Here is a 14,728-nt window from a genome sequence, read left to right as displayed (position 1 = left end):
TTACTCCCTTAATCTTTGCCTTTACTAATGCAGCCACAAGACAGTGGAGCTATTTGCCCATAGCTGTTGAAAATTTCCAATTTTGAGGAAAATTTCCAATTTTGAGGAAAATAACTGAGATCCTCATTGTACTTATGATTGTATCAAAATAAAAGCGAAAGTCTTAAGTGATTCTTCTTGAAAAAAGTTGGGTGAAAAAAAAAACGCGAATTTAAAAAAAGAACATACAAAATAAAAATGCAATTTTAAGCTAAGTCTCAGTCTTTTCTATAAATACTGTTGTGGCATGTGTTCTTAAAGTGTCTGATCTATCTCCTGCTTACTTTGTTCCAACTCGGTGAACTCTGTCTAGTGGTCTCCAGCAATTCACTGTTTCGATACCCCATTGTAATACAACTTCTTATTCTAGTAGTTTCAAACTTCTGGAACTCTCTTCCTGTTGACCGTTTTCCTCCAAACTATAGTCTTGGTCCTTTCAAGATTATGGTTAACAGGCATATCTAGTTTTTGCAATAATCATTTTTTGTTCTTGTTAGCTCTATAGATTAAGTGGCTTCTTGCTATGTCCTTAGCGATTTCCATTTAAAAAAATATCAAGTTTAAATAGGAATACCTTTTTTTTTTTGTAAATTTTTAAACTAGAGACAAAGCTTTTGTGGCATTTAATCACAAATTTTGTCTTCAACAGGAAAACGCCTGACATAATAATCCTTACATATCGAATTTTTACTAATTTCCACCTACTGTCACTCCTCCAAATAATTGTTATTTTTGTAAAAAAAAAAAAAGGGTGATCATTTTACGTTGAAGTTATAAAGGAAAGTGATCACCAGCTCTAAAACATAAACTATATATATATATATATATATATATATTTTTTTTTTTTTTTTTTTATTACATTTTTCACCCCAAACAAGGCAAATTGCCACTTTGGTGTAGGGGGCTACTATCCGGAGCAACAACTACTGGGGTACTATGTAGGGATTTGGGCAGCAAGATGTCGGTTCACGTTACACTTGAACTTCTGCACGTCAGTACTGTTGGGGAAGCAGGGACCTGGAATGGAATTCCAGAGTCTAGCGGTTCTGGGGAAGAAACTATTGGAGTAAAAAGATCTTTTACATCTAGGGATCTCTACAGTGTGGGGGTGGGATTTAGCAGCCTGTCGGGTTTGTTGAGGGTGCTCACGTAGTGGGGGCACAAGTGATTGCAGTTCGTCAGAGCATTCACCACTAAAATACTTGTAGAAAAGGCAGAGGGATGCAACATTTCGTCGATGGGACAGAGGCTGAAGCTTAGATGCCAGTTCAGGGCCTATCAGGTTTGCGACTCTCTTTTGAACCTTGTCAAGGAGCGAGAGACTAGTAGCAGATGCACCAGCCCAGATGTAGCAGCAATACTCCATACATGGGCGAATGGTAGCCTTATAGAGGTACAGGATACTTTCGGGTGTTAGTAGTTTTCTAGCACGGTAGAGAGAGCCCACCTTTCTTGCATATATATATATATATATATATATATATATATATATAAGAAAAAGGCATTCTCTTGCAACATAAGTAATTGGGTACTCGTGCAGTTTACGGACCACACTGAAATAATAACGTTATTATTTAGAAAGCCATATTTAACATTGGGAGGGAGAGCTTTGTTAACTATTCTGTACAATTTAATAAACAAAAGATACTGTAAAAATTGAATTTAACTTGAAATCCTATCTAAAAATAATACGAACAGTAAAATGCATAAATACTGATAACTGTACATAGAAAAAAAAAAAGTAAAATAGTTCCGTCAAAAATATATACGCTTGCGTGTACAAATGGCCACCAGTGATAACATAAGGAATTACATTGCTTAATATCCGGAAAAGTACTTGGTTGCACCAATTTTAAAATGTAATATCCATTTTCAACATACATGAAAACCGGTAAATGACGATATCAGAATACCTTGGCCAAATCACCACTAAAAAAAATCGTCCGCGTCTGTCAAACTTAAACTCGAATCGGAAACTCGAAGACAAAATGAAACGAACTTTATTTTTTTATCATTTATTTACTTTTTAGGATTTTTTGTTGTTATTGTTTCTTACTTGCCTCCCCACGAGGACAGAGATATGTAAGACAAAATTAAACAAACTTTATTTTTATTATTACCAAAAAATATGTATTTCCACTGTCATTATTTTAGTAAGAACGAATTACTATTTCGTTATCTGTCTTACTAAAATGAAATAATTCTTTTATTTTTTCCATGAGACTTGAATAAAATTCACTGAAAACAAAAGAAATAACGAAATAATTTTTGGTAAATATGAAGAATTATTCCACCCTCGAAAATTCCTTTAAAATTACCACTCTTATAGGTTTTCGGGGTTGCTGAAAACGAAAATAACGTTTAAAATTACGGCAAGCAAGTAGTTTCCAAGATATGAAGAAATTTTAGTTTTAAAAAGTGGGGGATCACTTTCCTATAATAATTTAACGTAAAATGATAACCCACTTTGTGACCACAATATTTTTTTGGTGGGGGGAGACTTCTTTCCACCCTCGGAAAATCCTTTAAAATTACCTGTTTACATTTGGTGGGAGGCGGTGGAGGGGCGAGGGGTGTTTTGGCGGCCGCGGTCGCCAAAACACCCTCCGCCCCTCCACCGCCTCCCACCAAATGTAAACAGAATTTTTGTAAAATATTAAACAATTCTTCTGCTCGGTTATTGCTGGCACGTTACTTATGTGAAAACGTTTAATTAAACTGCATAAGCACATGTTAAAAAGCTATACAAGTTCTATAATTGAACGAAAAACAAACCCGCAGAGCGCCGCAGCGCCGCAGCGGCGCACAAGCACTCAGCAGCTCCTCCAAAAACAAAATAAAATCATAAAGTGAATGCATTTCTTCATATCTTGGAAACTACTTGTTTCCTGGAATTTTAAACGTTAATGGTAATTTTAAAGGATTTTCCGAGGGTGGACAGAAGCCCCCCCCCCAAAAAAAAAACCGTGGCCACAAAGTGGGTTATCATTTTACGTTAAATTATTATAGGAAAGTGATTTCCCACTTTTTTAAACTAATATTTCTTCATATCTTGAAAACTACTCGTTTGCTGTAATTTTAAACATTATTTTCGTTTTCAGAGACCCCGAAAACCTATAAGAGTGGTAATTTTAAAGGAATTTTCAGGGGTGGAGTAATTCTTCATATTTTCCTCTTGGTCAAATAACACGAGAAATAAGTAATAAACAAGAATTACGTGATCTATGCCCGAAGACCAAGGAATAAAAAGCTCCCAAAACTTTCAATCTTTTAATAAAGTGAGAATTTACTAAGAATTTTAAAACCATAAAAAAATAAACGAAATAGGCAAAGCCTTTAAACTATCGTACGTTTCGTTTTGTTTTCGAGTTTCCAAATTTGACGTTTATGTTTGATGAACGGGGGACGATGTTTTTAGCGGTGATTTGGCCAGGTATTCCGATATCAACATTTACCCGAAGACCTATAAAAGTCGTCATTTTAAAAAGTGATCGTTAAGGAGGAAAGAAAAAAAGATTTTAGTAAATAACAAATAAGTGCCAGATAATTAAATCTGTCAATTAATAAAGTTACGTTGATACAAAATAAACAGAGAAGTGTTCACACACTTAATATATAGAACTGTATGACAATTTCTAAACTTTACTTTGTAAGCATTTGTTTATTTATAATATATACGTCATGATTTTGAATAAAAAAAATCAAAACTTTAATTTAATAAACAAAAAACAATAACAACGATTGTTTGCATGCGTGTCATTTAAATAAAAGTGCATTGTTTATTTATTTTTTTTTGTATTGAAAACAAATAATATTAATTAGGTTAATTTATTAACTTTGCGTTTACACGAACTTATTTCAGGTTTGTGTACGTTTTCAGCGTCCAAAATTCTTTTCTCAAAACACATTATTACGATTATTCGATTTTGCAGTTTGAGATGAAATTTACAAAGTAAAAAGTGAATATTTTTTATATTTATAAAGATTTCATTCAACAATCATTTTTTTTTTTCGCTTTAGAGAACTTAGTATATTGTTTTGATAATTTAAAAAAGATAACGTAAACATTGTTTGATTTGCCATAAAAGAAGACATCAAAGAAATCATATCGAAATAGGTTGTTTTTAAAAGAGAATTTATGACGTTGAAAATGTACACAAACCGGATTTGTTCTATGTAACGTAAAAACAAGAGAAGAAAAAAACATTAAAACGAAGAATCTTTTCTTATATGAACAGAAAAAAAAGGAGATGATATTTTCTTAAATTTATTGTCCGAGTTTTTTTTTTTTTTTTTACATTTTACTTTTATTTTTACAAGTTGATACTTCTGCAGTTTACAGACCGTGCTATTTTTTTAGATCAGATTTTCAAGTTAGATTCAATTTTTACGCTACCCTAGGTGAAAGTACAGAATATTTAACAGTCTCCCTTCCCATGTTGTTACTATTTCGATTCGGCCCGTAAACTACAGAAGTACTCAACAAGTTGAATAAAATCGAAGATTTTTTTCAAAAAAAAAAACTTGTGCACTTATTGCATCAATGAATGCACCGCGGCGGCGCGGCGCAGCAGAGCAGCAGCAAGCACCACGCTATTTTTTAATAGTATTTTCAAGTTAAATAAAAGTTTTATATTTTTTTTTTTATTAGGTGAAAGTACAGAATAGTTACAAAACGCCCTCCTCCTCATGTTAAAAATGGCTTTCTAAATAATAACGTTATTATTTCAGCAAAAAGCACAAGTGCATAAAAAACATTAAAAGTTTGTCATAAGTGTGAAAAGATTATTTTAGTTATTTTTTTTTTTTTTTTTACATCATCTCATATTCCAAGGTAAAAGTTTATTTTTAAAGTGTATTGCCATAATTAATTATCATCATCAATTAACTTTCTCTATTAATACAAATTTTATTACAGGTGTTAGTTTTTAAAACTATATGCAAGACAAGATCTCGTGTGTCGGGGTAATTTTACCAGTAATCAAATATTTATTGAAATAAAAAGTAAAATAAGGGAACACTAAAATGATTTTTTTTATTATTGTAAACATAACTATTTTGAATGATTTTTTTCTTCACCTGGCAAATAAAAAATGTAAAATATAAATTTTTATTTAATTCATATATGTTCATCTGTTGAAACTACGGAAAAACTAGCAACTAAATTGATCGTGTCAATTTATACTTTTTAAAAACACAAAACGAAAAACAAATAGTTTAACTTTATAATATCAATACTGCTACTTGCTACTATCACTACTAATTTAATTATGGTCATCTTCAACTTTCGTCACCCGATGTTTACAAAGGTTTTACGCGAAGTTGCCATCAATAGAACTTTTTTTTCAAATTGTATTTTGCATATTTAAGCCAACGAACAAAAAATTTGGGTTATCAATTTTTTTTTTAGTTCGTTTGCTTATTTAAAAAAATACAATTTAAAAAATGAAAAAAATAAAAAAACTCAGGCAAAACCTTTGTCAACATCGGGTGACGAAACTTGAAGATAACCTTAGTTATTTTTACGTTCTTTTTCGTGCGGCTTTCTCGCTAATTTATACAAGTGTATTGGTTGCGTCCTCAGTCAAAGGAGGAAGATGAAATCCTTTGAGGCAAGTGTCTCAATTCAGATTCCTCCTTAGGGAGCTGATTTTTTTTTTTTTTCGAACATTAAAAAACGACCTTCTTTTAACTTTGCCCTCGTGGGGAGAGAAAAGTAAATAAAGGCTCACCTCACTTATCAGTGTCACAAACGAAAAACACTAAACAGGTCACCAGAGAAAATAGCTGAGCTCTCTAGAGTCGAGAGAGAGAGAAAAAATACTTATTTTTATTTTTTTGTTGATTCACAAAAACAAACTTACCGGCAACGACTAGTGGCCCATTTCGTTCTCGAACTTTTGCCATGCTGCCTGTATTGTACACGGTGTTCCAAGAGACTCATTCCTTAATAATCTAAAACTAATGTTCATATCAAAGTTGGTCTTTTTCACATGAGTTAGTTAAAAAGAAAGAAATAAGAAGAACGGCAAAACCCAACTCACGTCGAGGACGAAGCTTAACCACCTAACACAATAGCAGCAGCTGTTACATGACTTCTTTTTTTTTTTTTTTTTTTTTGCCGTCCTTTTTGTTCATTTTTTCACAGAAGCCATATAGCATTTCTGACGTAATCTTAGCAAAATACACCTTTTTGTATTTGTTTTAAAAGAAAATATGTTACATTTTGTAGAATTCATCGTACGAAATAAACTGTTACCGGGCACCGCACGCACCGCGGACGCGTTACTACTGATCATAACACCCTAACAAACACAACTTTTTTTTTTCCTTTTATTTATTTATTTTTACTGATGTTTTATAGCTTGTCAGGGCTCAAAAAACATTCGAGGATAAAGTTTAATGAGATTGTCAATTAACGATGAACATTGAACAACAGCATGAGAAGATTGAAAATGATGGGTGAAAAATGGTCAGAATTTGATTAAGTAGACGATTCGACAAAAATTTGCAAACGATGGGTAACGATGTTACTGTATTTCATAAATCAGAAGTTCTTGGAAAGAAACTTTGTTCAATTGTTTGTTTTTGTTGTTGTTTTGATTTTTAAGGTGCAGAGTAACCCGGATATAAGATACCCGAGTATAAGAAAAACGGATATAAGAAAGATTTTCTCTGGTTCCAAATTAGAGCCTGTGTTAATGGTACAGTGTAACACGGATATAAGAAACCAGGATATAGTGTAACCCTGATATAAGAGCGCAGTACGGATCGGAGATGAAATCTCTTATATTCGGGTCAAACTGCACATAGAAAATTGTTTACAGTGGTTGTAGGTTGATGACTTTTCTTTTTGCGGCAAATATTTTAGCGGGCGGGGGGGGGGCGAGGCAGAGATTGGATTCCAATCTAGCACCGACATGAAAATAATGATAAAGACTGAGAAAAGTGTAACATTAAACACGTTTACACACACGTTAACATGTAGACATCTATGACCCAACACATTGTAGTAGTATACGTCGCAAGGAACATAGCACAAGTAATAACTCGGCACTTTTTTTTTTTTGTAACAATGACGTTACTTTCCCAAATAAAATCCGATCGTGCTCTTTTTCCTGACCTCTGTCCTGTCGAATGTCCTCATCTGTATGTGTCCACATTCTTTTTATAGTCTTTTTCTTTTTTCCTTACCATGGCATGATTTCACACATGGCTCGGCATTTGCATGCATATGCCCACGCTCTGTTACAAGAGTACAGATGATATCCCCACTAGATTTTGAAATAGATGTCATCGTTATAATCGCAACGGCTGAGAAATTTACCAACATCTCGACCTAATAAGAGTTAACATTGCAGACTTGAAATAACAATAGTTAACGTTAGCCTTTTTGGTTAGGATTAAAGTGTTTCGCCTTTTCTGCCTTGGATCAGTGGAGGAGAAATCCTTCTAGATTGAGGAATTGCTTTTGAAATGCCAAGATATTTTATGATAGCATGCACCTGAGAAGGGGAGATTTTCAGATCGTCTAGTGTGGCGCCTGTCCGCAAAGGAAAGTCAGAGAGGGGGTGGTTAGCAGGGTCCAATGTGGAGTTGGAGGCAAACTGACTGGCAAGCATGTTAGCCTTCTCGGTTGCTGAGCAAACAACCTCATGATTGTTGGATAGTGGAGGAATTGTTGATTGCCCATTATTTACTACACTGTTGTAGATTTTCTAGAAGTCACGGGTTTCTTAATTTTTGTGCTTTGATGTGTTTTTTAGTGGTTTCAGTAAATTCTCTCTTAGCTATCGTTATTTCTTTCTTACGGTTACTTCTGGCTTCTATATACTTCTGTCTGTTTAACTTACTATTAATTAATTTATTTTTTGCTATTTGTAGTAGATCATCCTGTGTGATGGGTGGGGGCCATCTGTGCACAGGTATGTCTATTTAGATTAAGTAATCTGAGCCTGGTGCTAATTTTAGTTTAAATAGTCTGCATCAAAGTTTTTCAACAATAACATTATAACATTCAATTATTTGATCTATCAAATAAATAACTAAAAAATAAAATGTGAATATTAAGATTGATTGAAAGAAAAAACTAAATATCATTAAAGTTTTTTATGAAATTGTAACTATTATTTTTACGTTAAGTACAGTTACATTGAGTATCCTTTTTTCTTTCTGTCTATCAGTTTGAGAAAAGAAACTACGAAAGTATTAGAGTAGGAGGGTCCTCTGCAGCGAAAGGGTGGGATTTTGCTGCTAGACAGGGTTGTTGGTGCTATATACTAGTAATGGGACGATTCTAATATTTTTCCCGATTCTGATACAATTACAGATTCTGTACTAAATTCCCGATTCCGATACGATTACCGATTCTGATTCTTTATAAATCTCTAAATATTTAACTATAAAAGTGTTATTTTGTCCCAATTACTGTAAAAACACATCTTAAATGTGCATATATTTTCTCAAACATAAAAACACATTTGTGAGAGGATGATCTAGAGATTTTAGTCTTACTGGAAGTTTAAATCAATAAATATTTATTATTTTATTATTACTGCAAGCAGTGGAAGATGTTTTATGAAAACGAAATCAAATAAAAAACATAATTTAAGGAATCGGCTTTGGCATCAGAAAATAGGCTCAAATTTTTCCGATACCCCCAAAAGCTCTGATTTTTCTAATTCCTGATTCCAATTAATCGTCCCAACACTAGTATATATGTAAAGGGGGCACAAGTTCAATGAGTTTATCAGAGCATTATTCCATTAAAGTACTTGTAAACCAGACACAGGGATACAACATGATTGATAACGCAGCACCTACAGCATTGTATATTACATAATTTGATCTGAAATAAAAATTAGAAATAAATTATTTAAGTACTTCTTCTCATAACCTTTCTATTAAACGTTGAAATATTGAATTAAACAACATTTTAAAAAATGTATTGCCTTGAAATATTGTAAATGTATATTTTGCAGCATGTTTTGTTGGTGCATATGAGTTGCAGATTTGCAGATGATAGATGCTTGACAAAAGGATGAAAAGGGAGTATCAAGAGCTGAAAGTATCTCTGGCCAGGGTCCAACCATGCAGGAGATATTTTCTTTGTATGAAAAAAATAAGTGTTATGTGGATGGGAAAGTTATGCTGGGACCAGCCTTTGTGAGAAAATCAGTGTACAAAAAATATCTCCAAATAAGCCTCCATTAATGAAAACCATTTAGATGTTATCTTTGGTGGATGTTTTGGGGGGTCAGTTTCTGGGTTGTCGAATGGTGATCACACCAAAGTGAGCAAATGAAATTCATTTTAACAAAACAAAAACAATCACAAAATGGAACATTTAAAAGGTCAAAAGAAATTCATTGATGTGAAAAATAACTTCCAGCAAATAACACACTTTTTTTTTTTCAACTCTGTTATTCCTTTATTCTTTACTAAAAACGGTGTAACAGTAACACAGGTGTTCCTTTATAATAAATAGTAATAGTCAATTTAATCAGGTCGAATCCAAAAAAGATCAAGGTGCTACTGTGTCCCTCTGTAACTTTTCATAAACCAAAGGATGCTTGTTAACCCCATTACTTTTTTTTTTTATTGATCATCATGTTTATATTTTTCAATTTGTGAAATTGTGAATCTATGGAGATCCAACATAGACATCCAAGAATACTTACAAAATTAGTGACTTTACTCTAGCGATTTTTTTAAAAAGTGTATGCAATTGCAATATTTTTCTTTTCGAACATTCATCTTTTTTTTTTTTTTTCAGGCTGTCTAAAGATATCATCTTCCTGACTTAAATGCACCAAACACTTTCCTTTCTCTTTCAAAACTCAATCATGTTCTACAAAGCAACAAACAACTCAATCATGTTCTACAAAGCAACAAGACAACAGTTTTTCTTTACAAAACAACCAAACCAAACACCATGAATAAATATTTGAAGATATAAACAACTTAAAACATAATTTTTTCCCCTAAAATGCTGGATTCAGCATTAAATAACCGAAAATGCTGATATTCAATAAAACAAAACAACCAAACTAAACACCATGAATAAATATTTGAAGGTATAAACAACTTGAAGCATAAACATTTTTTCTATAATTACCAGATTCAGGATTAAATAACCCCCAAAAGGGTTAATATGTAGTAAAACAACTTCCCCCCTCTCTCTTTCTTTCATTTATCCATTCATGTGCAAAGCTTTACAACAGTTCTAATAAAATAGAAATTTTTTAGCATAATCAGATTGAGATACACTAAATCTACATATAAGTGTGTAAGAATATACTTGATGGTCTCATCATTCACAAAGACACGCAACTTAAAAATTATGCTTAATTTCTATTTCACTTTAGCACGCGAACATATGACTCACTTTTGTGTCCATGCATAGTGTGCTCGTAGTCGGTTTTGCAGTGGGTAACCCAAAAAAATAAATGTGGTTATCACGTGGTTTTGCTGATTTCACTTGTGACAAAAAATAACTATCTCTCTCTCTTTCTCTGACTGTGTATGGATTTTTTTCTTTGTATAAACATTTTGGAATCATTATTCTTTTGTTTGTTTGTGACCATTTATTTTTATTATGTAGTGAGTCTGTAAACAAAAATACCCACTGATGAGACTAACTGTGGTATGGGATAAGCTGACTTCAGATACGTTACTGAAGGAGCGCACTTGCATCTATGGCGATTACCATAGATTTTAATGACGATTGAAAAAGGGTCACCATTTCAGTCGGTCCCCTTTATCTACCTTGGCTAATTCCTGGAACAATTCGCTCTGACTACCTCTGTCAGTTACAACATGCAGTGGGACTCCAAATTGAGATATCCATACACATAAACGCTTCTGCTACCGACTGTGCAATTATCTCAGTCATAGGCTGTACTTCAATCCAGCGAGTTGCACGATCGATGCAAGTAAGCAAATATTTGTAAGGGCTCAGTTAAGGGTCTGAAGTGAGCTGCTCGCCGGGCAAAACGATGAACAGCTCCTTAAAAATAATTTTTAATAAACATTAATAAAAAACAAATATTCAGAAAAATTAATGAAAATAAATAGTCAGACTTAGCTTATTAAAAGAAGTGTAATTTTATTTACCCTTTTGTGTATCACACTCATGTGGTTTCTTTTGTGTCCGTAGAAAAGGAAGAAATCTTTACTGACTGGGTAAATCTTCTCTTTTTTGGCGTAAAGTTGAAAAGAAAAGATAAATTAAATATTTTTCTTTGGGATAGCCGTTCAAGTGAAAAGTGGCGTGGAAAGGTAAGAAGAGTGTTTTTTTTTGGTTTCATTATGAGAACTGGCATAGCGCATGTCGCGCACATGTGACAGACACAGCAGTAGCGCGTGTTAACTCCTCAAGGGTCAGCGAGCGAAAGAGGAAGAGAGGGCACTCGAATTTGGCGCCACGTTTTTTTTTGTCCTCTTTTTTAGAGCTCTCCGGAAACGGTGACAATTCAAAAGTCTCTGTCAAATTTTAGTTCCGGGGTAGACGCTACATTACCCCCCTACTAGACAGTATGTCGATAAGGAGAACAGAATGTCACTGAGTGTAAACAGCAAATCGGTGTGGGCCGCATTCAGCGCCCACACCTGGTAGAAATGGTCGTGCTCGATGAGTCGGGGTCATCGAAACGGACCGTAGTCTTTGGTTTCTGCATGTGTGTGACATCATCGTCAAAAATCGCTTTCTTTAAGCGATCGACACTGACTGAGTCACGTCTGCCGTTAATCTCAATTATGAAGAATTTCGGGTATCTCTTGAGTACTTTGTAAGGGCCGGAATACGGCGACTGAAGGCGGGTAGTCATGCCACTATTCCGGACGAACACGTGGGTCCATGAGTTCATGTCCTTGGGAACATGCATGTGTACATCTTGTGCTCTTGGCGCGATCTTGAAAGGTATTGCCATATAATCCTTTACACGGGAAGTGTAATTCGCCGGGTCTGGCATGCGTTCGGGGGTGGTAGGTGTGACCATCTGCCCAGGCAAGGTCAGTGAGGCTCCGTAGACCATTTCAGCTTGGGTTAGACCAATGTCCGTTTTGATGGTGGACCTAATACCTAGGAGAACAAAGGGAAGGTATTTCATCCATCTGTTAGGGTCAGAGTATGCTTTCAAGGATGCTTTCAATTGCCTGTGAAAGCGCTCAATCATGCCGTTTGCCGCCGGATGGTATGAAGTAGTGCGTATGTGTTTACATCCGAGTAGGTGAGACAGTTCCAAAAAGAGGTAAGAGTCGAATTGTCTACCTCTGTCGGTTGTAATGGTGTTAGGCACCCCGTAATGAGCTATCCAGTGTGTGATAAGGGCTTTGGCCACAGTTTCGGCTTAAGTATCTTTAATGGGTATGGCTTCAGACCATCTCGAAAACCTGTCAATGCAAGTCAGCAGATGTGTACAGTCTCTGGAGGGTGGGAGTGGGCCCACTAAGTCTATATGGACGTGCTGAAAGCGAGCTTCAGGGGTTGAGAAGGTCAAAAGTGGGCTTTTAATGTGCTTATGAATTTTAGACTTTTGGCAAGGTATGCAACTTCTGGTCCATTCGCATATATCTCGATTGATGGCTGTCCATATAAAACGAGACGTCACCAACTTCTGTGTAGAGTGGATGCCAGGATGCGATAGGCTGTGCAGCTGAGAGAAAAAGCTCGCCTATGTTTGGGAGGAACATAAGGGCGCTCATGTCCGGTTGAGATATCACACCAAATCACTTCGCTAGAAAAGGGTATGGGAACCTGTTTGAACGATAGGCTTTCAGAATGTAGCAAGTTATTCAACTCCTCATCATTTCTTTGGTCGACGGCGATCTGTTTAAGATCGATACTATCAGTAGGCTGAATGGCATCAATGTGCATGCACGATAATGTGTCGGCGACAACGTTCTCAGTGCCTTTGATGTATTTTATGTCTGAAGTGAACTGAGAAATGTAGTTTAAATGACGAGCTTCTCTGGGTGAATACTTGTTGGGTTTGGCGAGCAAGGCGTGCGATAGCGGTTTATGGTTCGTAAAAAGAGTGAAGTCGGATCCCTCTAGCATGTAGCGAAAATGCTTGACCGCACAATAAGCGGCTAAAAGTTTTCTGCCAAAGGTACTATATTTGGTCTCAGCATTCTGAAGTCGCCTGGAGAAAAAAGATAGTGGTTGCCACGTGTTGTCTACAAACTGCTGTAATACCCCTACAATGCCCACATCAGATGCATCTACTGACAGGGATAGGGGAGCGTGTGGGTGGGGAAAAACCAACATAGTGGCAGCCATTAACGCTTCTTTTACTTTGTTGAAGGAGTGTAATTCCGTTCTGTTCAAAGTGATTGTCTCATTTTTTTTCTTTTTGTTCCTGAGTACATCCGTTAAGGGCTGTGCGATTTCGGCACAGTGAGGAACTCCAAACTCACACTTGCTGGGGTTGATGATAACACCATATTCCGACAATCTGTGGAACAGTTTCTGTAGATGCTGCACGTGTTCGCTTTCAGATGAACTCGCTACAAGTAGATCATTAATGTATGCGTAAACGAATGGTAATCCACGTCTGTAAATCGCTGGAAGGACTGGCCAGCATTTCTCAGTCCAAAGGGCATTCGTAGAAATTCGAAGAGTCTGAATGGGGTAGTTATAGCAGTTTTGGGGATATCTTCAGGGTCCACAGGAATCTGATTGTACACACGGACGAGATCGATTTTGGAGAATATCGATTTACCATGGAGAGAGTTTGAAAAATCCTGGAGGTGAGGAATGGGGTAATTATCTGGAGTCATGCGACTGTTCAGTGCTCGATAATCCCCGCAAGGGCGCCAGTCGCCTGCTGACTTTTTGGGCACCATGTGGCGTGGCGATGACCAATTACTGTCGGAGGGTCAAATAATACCCAAATCCAACATGTGCTGAAATTCTTGCTTGGCGACTTTCAGGCGGTTAGGTTTGAGTCTGCGTGGGCGCACGCTCACAGGAGATCCTCTGGTCTGGATGTGGTGGATAACATCGTGTGTAACCCTGTCGTTGCTAAAAACAGGACGAGTTATATTAGGGAAACCTTTTAAGAGGTCTGTGTATGAGTCCGTAGCATCCTTCAATATGACCGGGCTTATCGTCATCTTTCTATTAATCTTCCCTTGCACGGTAAGTCCAGTGCTATTGTCGATTAATTTGCCGCGTTTGACGTCCACAAGTATTCCAAAATGATGCGAGAAATCTGCTCCTAAAATTGGAATGGGCAGCTTCGCGATAGTAAAAATCCATTGGAAGGTGCGTCGGAATCCCAGGTCTAATGTTAACGACTTTTCTCCGAAAGTCGGAATAGATAAGTGATTCACGGCTTGTAGACAGAAAGTCGACAGGGTACGTTTCTCTTTCAACAGTTCCTTGGGGATTATGCTGACTTCTGCACTGGTATCAATGAGGAATCGTGTACCAGTGTTCTTGTCTGTGACGTAAAGGGTGCGACAAATGTGGTTTCTGCCAGGGGTATCGGTCGCTCCTACCACCTGGCCTGGCCGTTTCCCGCTTGCTTATCGTGCTTCATGAAAGAGCAAGGCCTGCGGCATCGGAAAGCCTTTTCGCCGTAACGCGCATGGAATCGACACAGCCTGTCACCATTTCGACTGTTACTTTGTGGTCGAGAACGGTCCTGTTCGCTCGGACGCGGGTATCTGCTTGGTCTGAGCT

The 14,728-nt window shown here is 36.2% G+C and overlaps 1 protein-coding gene and 1 long non-coding RNA gene across 4 annotated transcripts in view; one reads left to right on the top strand and one right to left on the bottom strand.

Annotated features, from left to right (window-relative positions):
- LOC145245140 (uncharacterized) overlaps positions 1 to 10,682 on the top strand; it is a 119,178-nt gene extending 108,496 nt beyond the window's left edge. The window contains exon 3 of the long non-coding RNA XR_013863001.1: positions 9,815 to 10,682. This is a non-coding gene — a long non-coding RNA (uncharacterized LOC145245140). The remainder of the gene's footprint in view (positions 1 to 9,814) is intronic.
- The window catches only part of LOC145243562 (putative phospholipid-transporting ATPase IIB), a 392,356-nt gene that overhangs the window by 310,035 nt on the left and 67,593 nt on the right, over positions 1 to 14,728 (bottom strand). Inside the window, exon 1 of one of the 3 annotated variants that reach the window (XM_080106576.1) lies at positions 5,904 to 6,747. The exons of 1 other annotated variant lie outside the window; for it this stretch is intronic. In XM_080106576.1, coding sequence (XP_079962702.1) covers positions 5,904 to 5,983 — 80 coding nt within the window. In that variant the 5' untranslated portion in view covers positions 5,984 to 6,747. Of the gene's footprint in view, positions 1 to 5,903; positions 6,748 to 14,728 lie in introns of those variants that run through there. One more of the 3 variants, XM_080106656.1, reaches the window with a different exon arrangement.

This window comes from Euprymna scolopes, chromosome 1 (genome assembly GCF_053919585.1).
Source record: "Euprymna scolopes isolate OS-2025 chromosome 1, ASM5391958v1, whole genome shotgun sequence".
Lineage (NCBI taxonomy): Eukaryota > Metazoa > Mollusca > Cephalopoda > Sepiida > Sepiolidae > Euprymna > Euprymna scolopes.
Note: the sequence above shows the minus strand (reverse complement) of the source record. Positions and strands in the feature narration are given on the sequence as shown.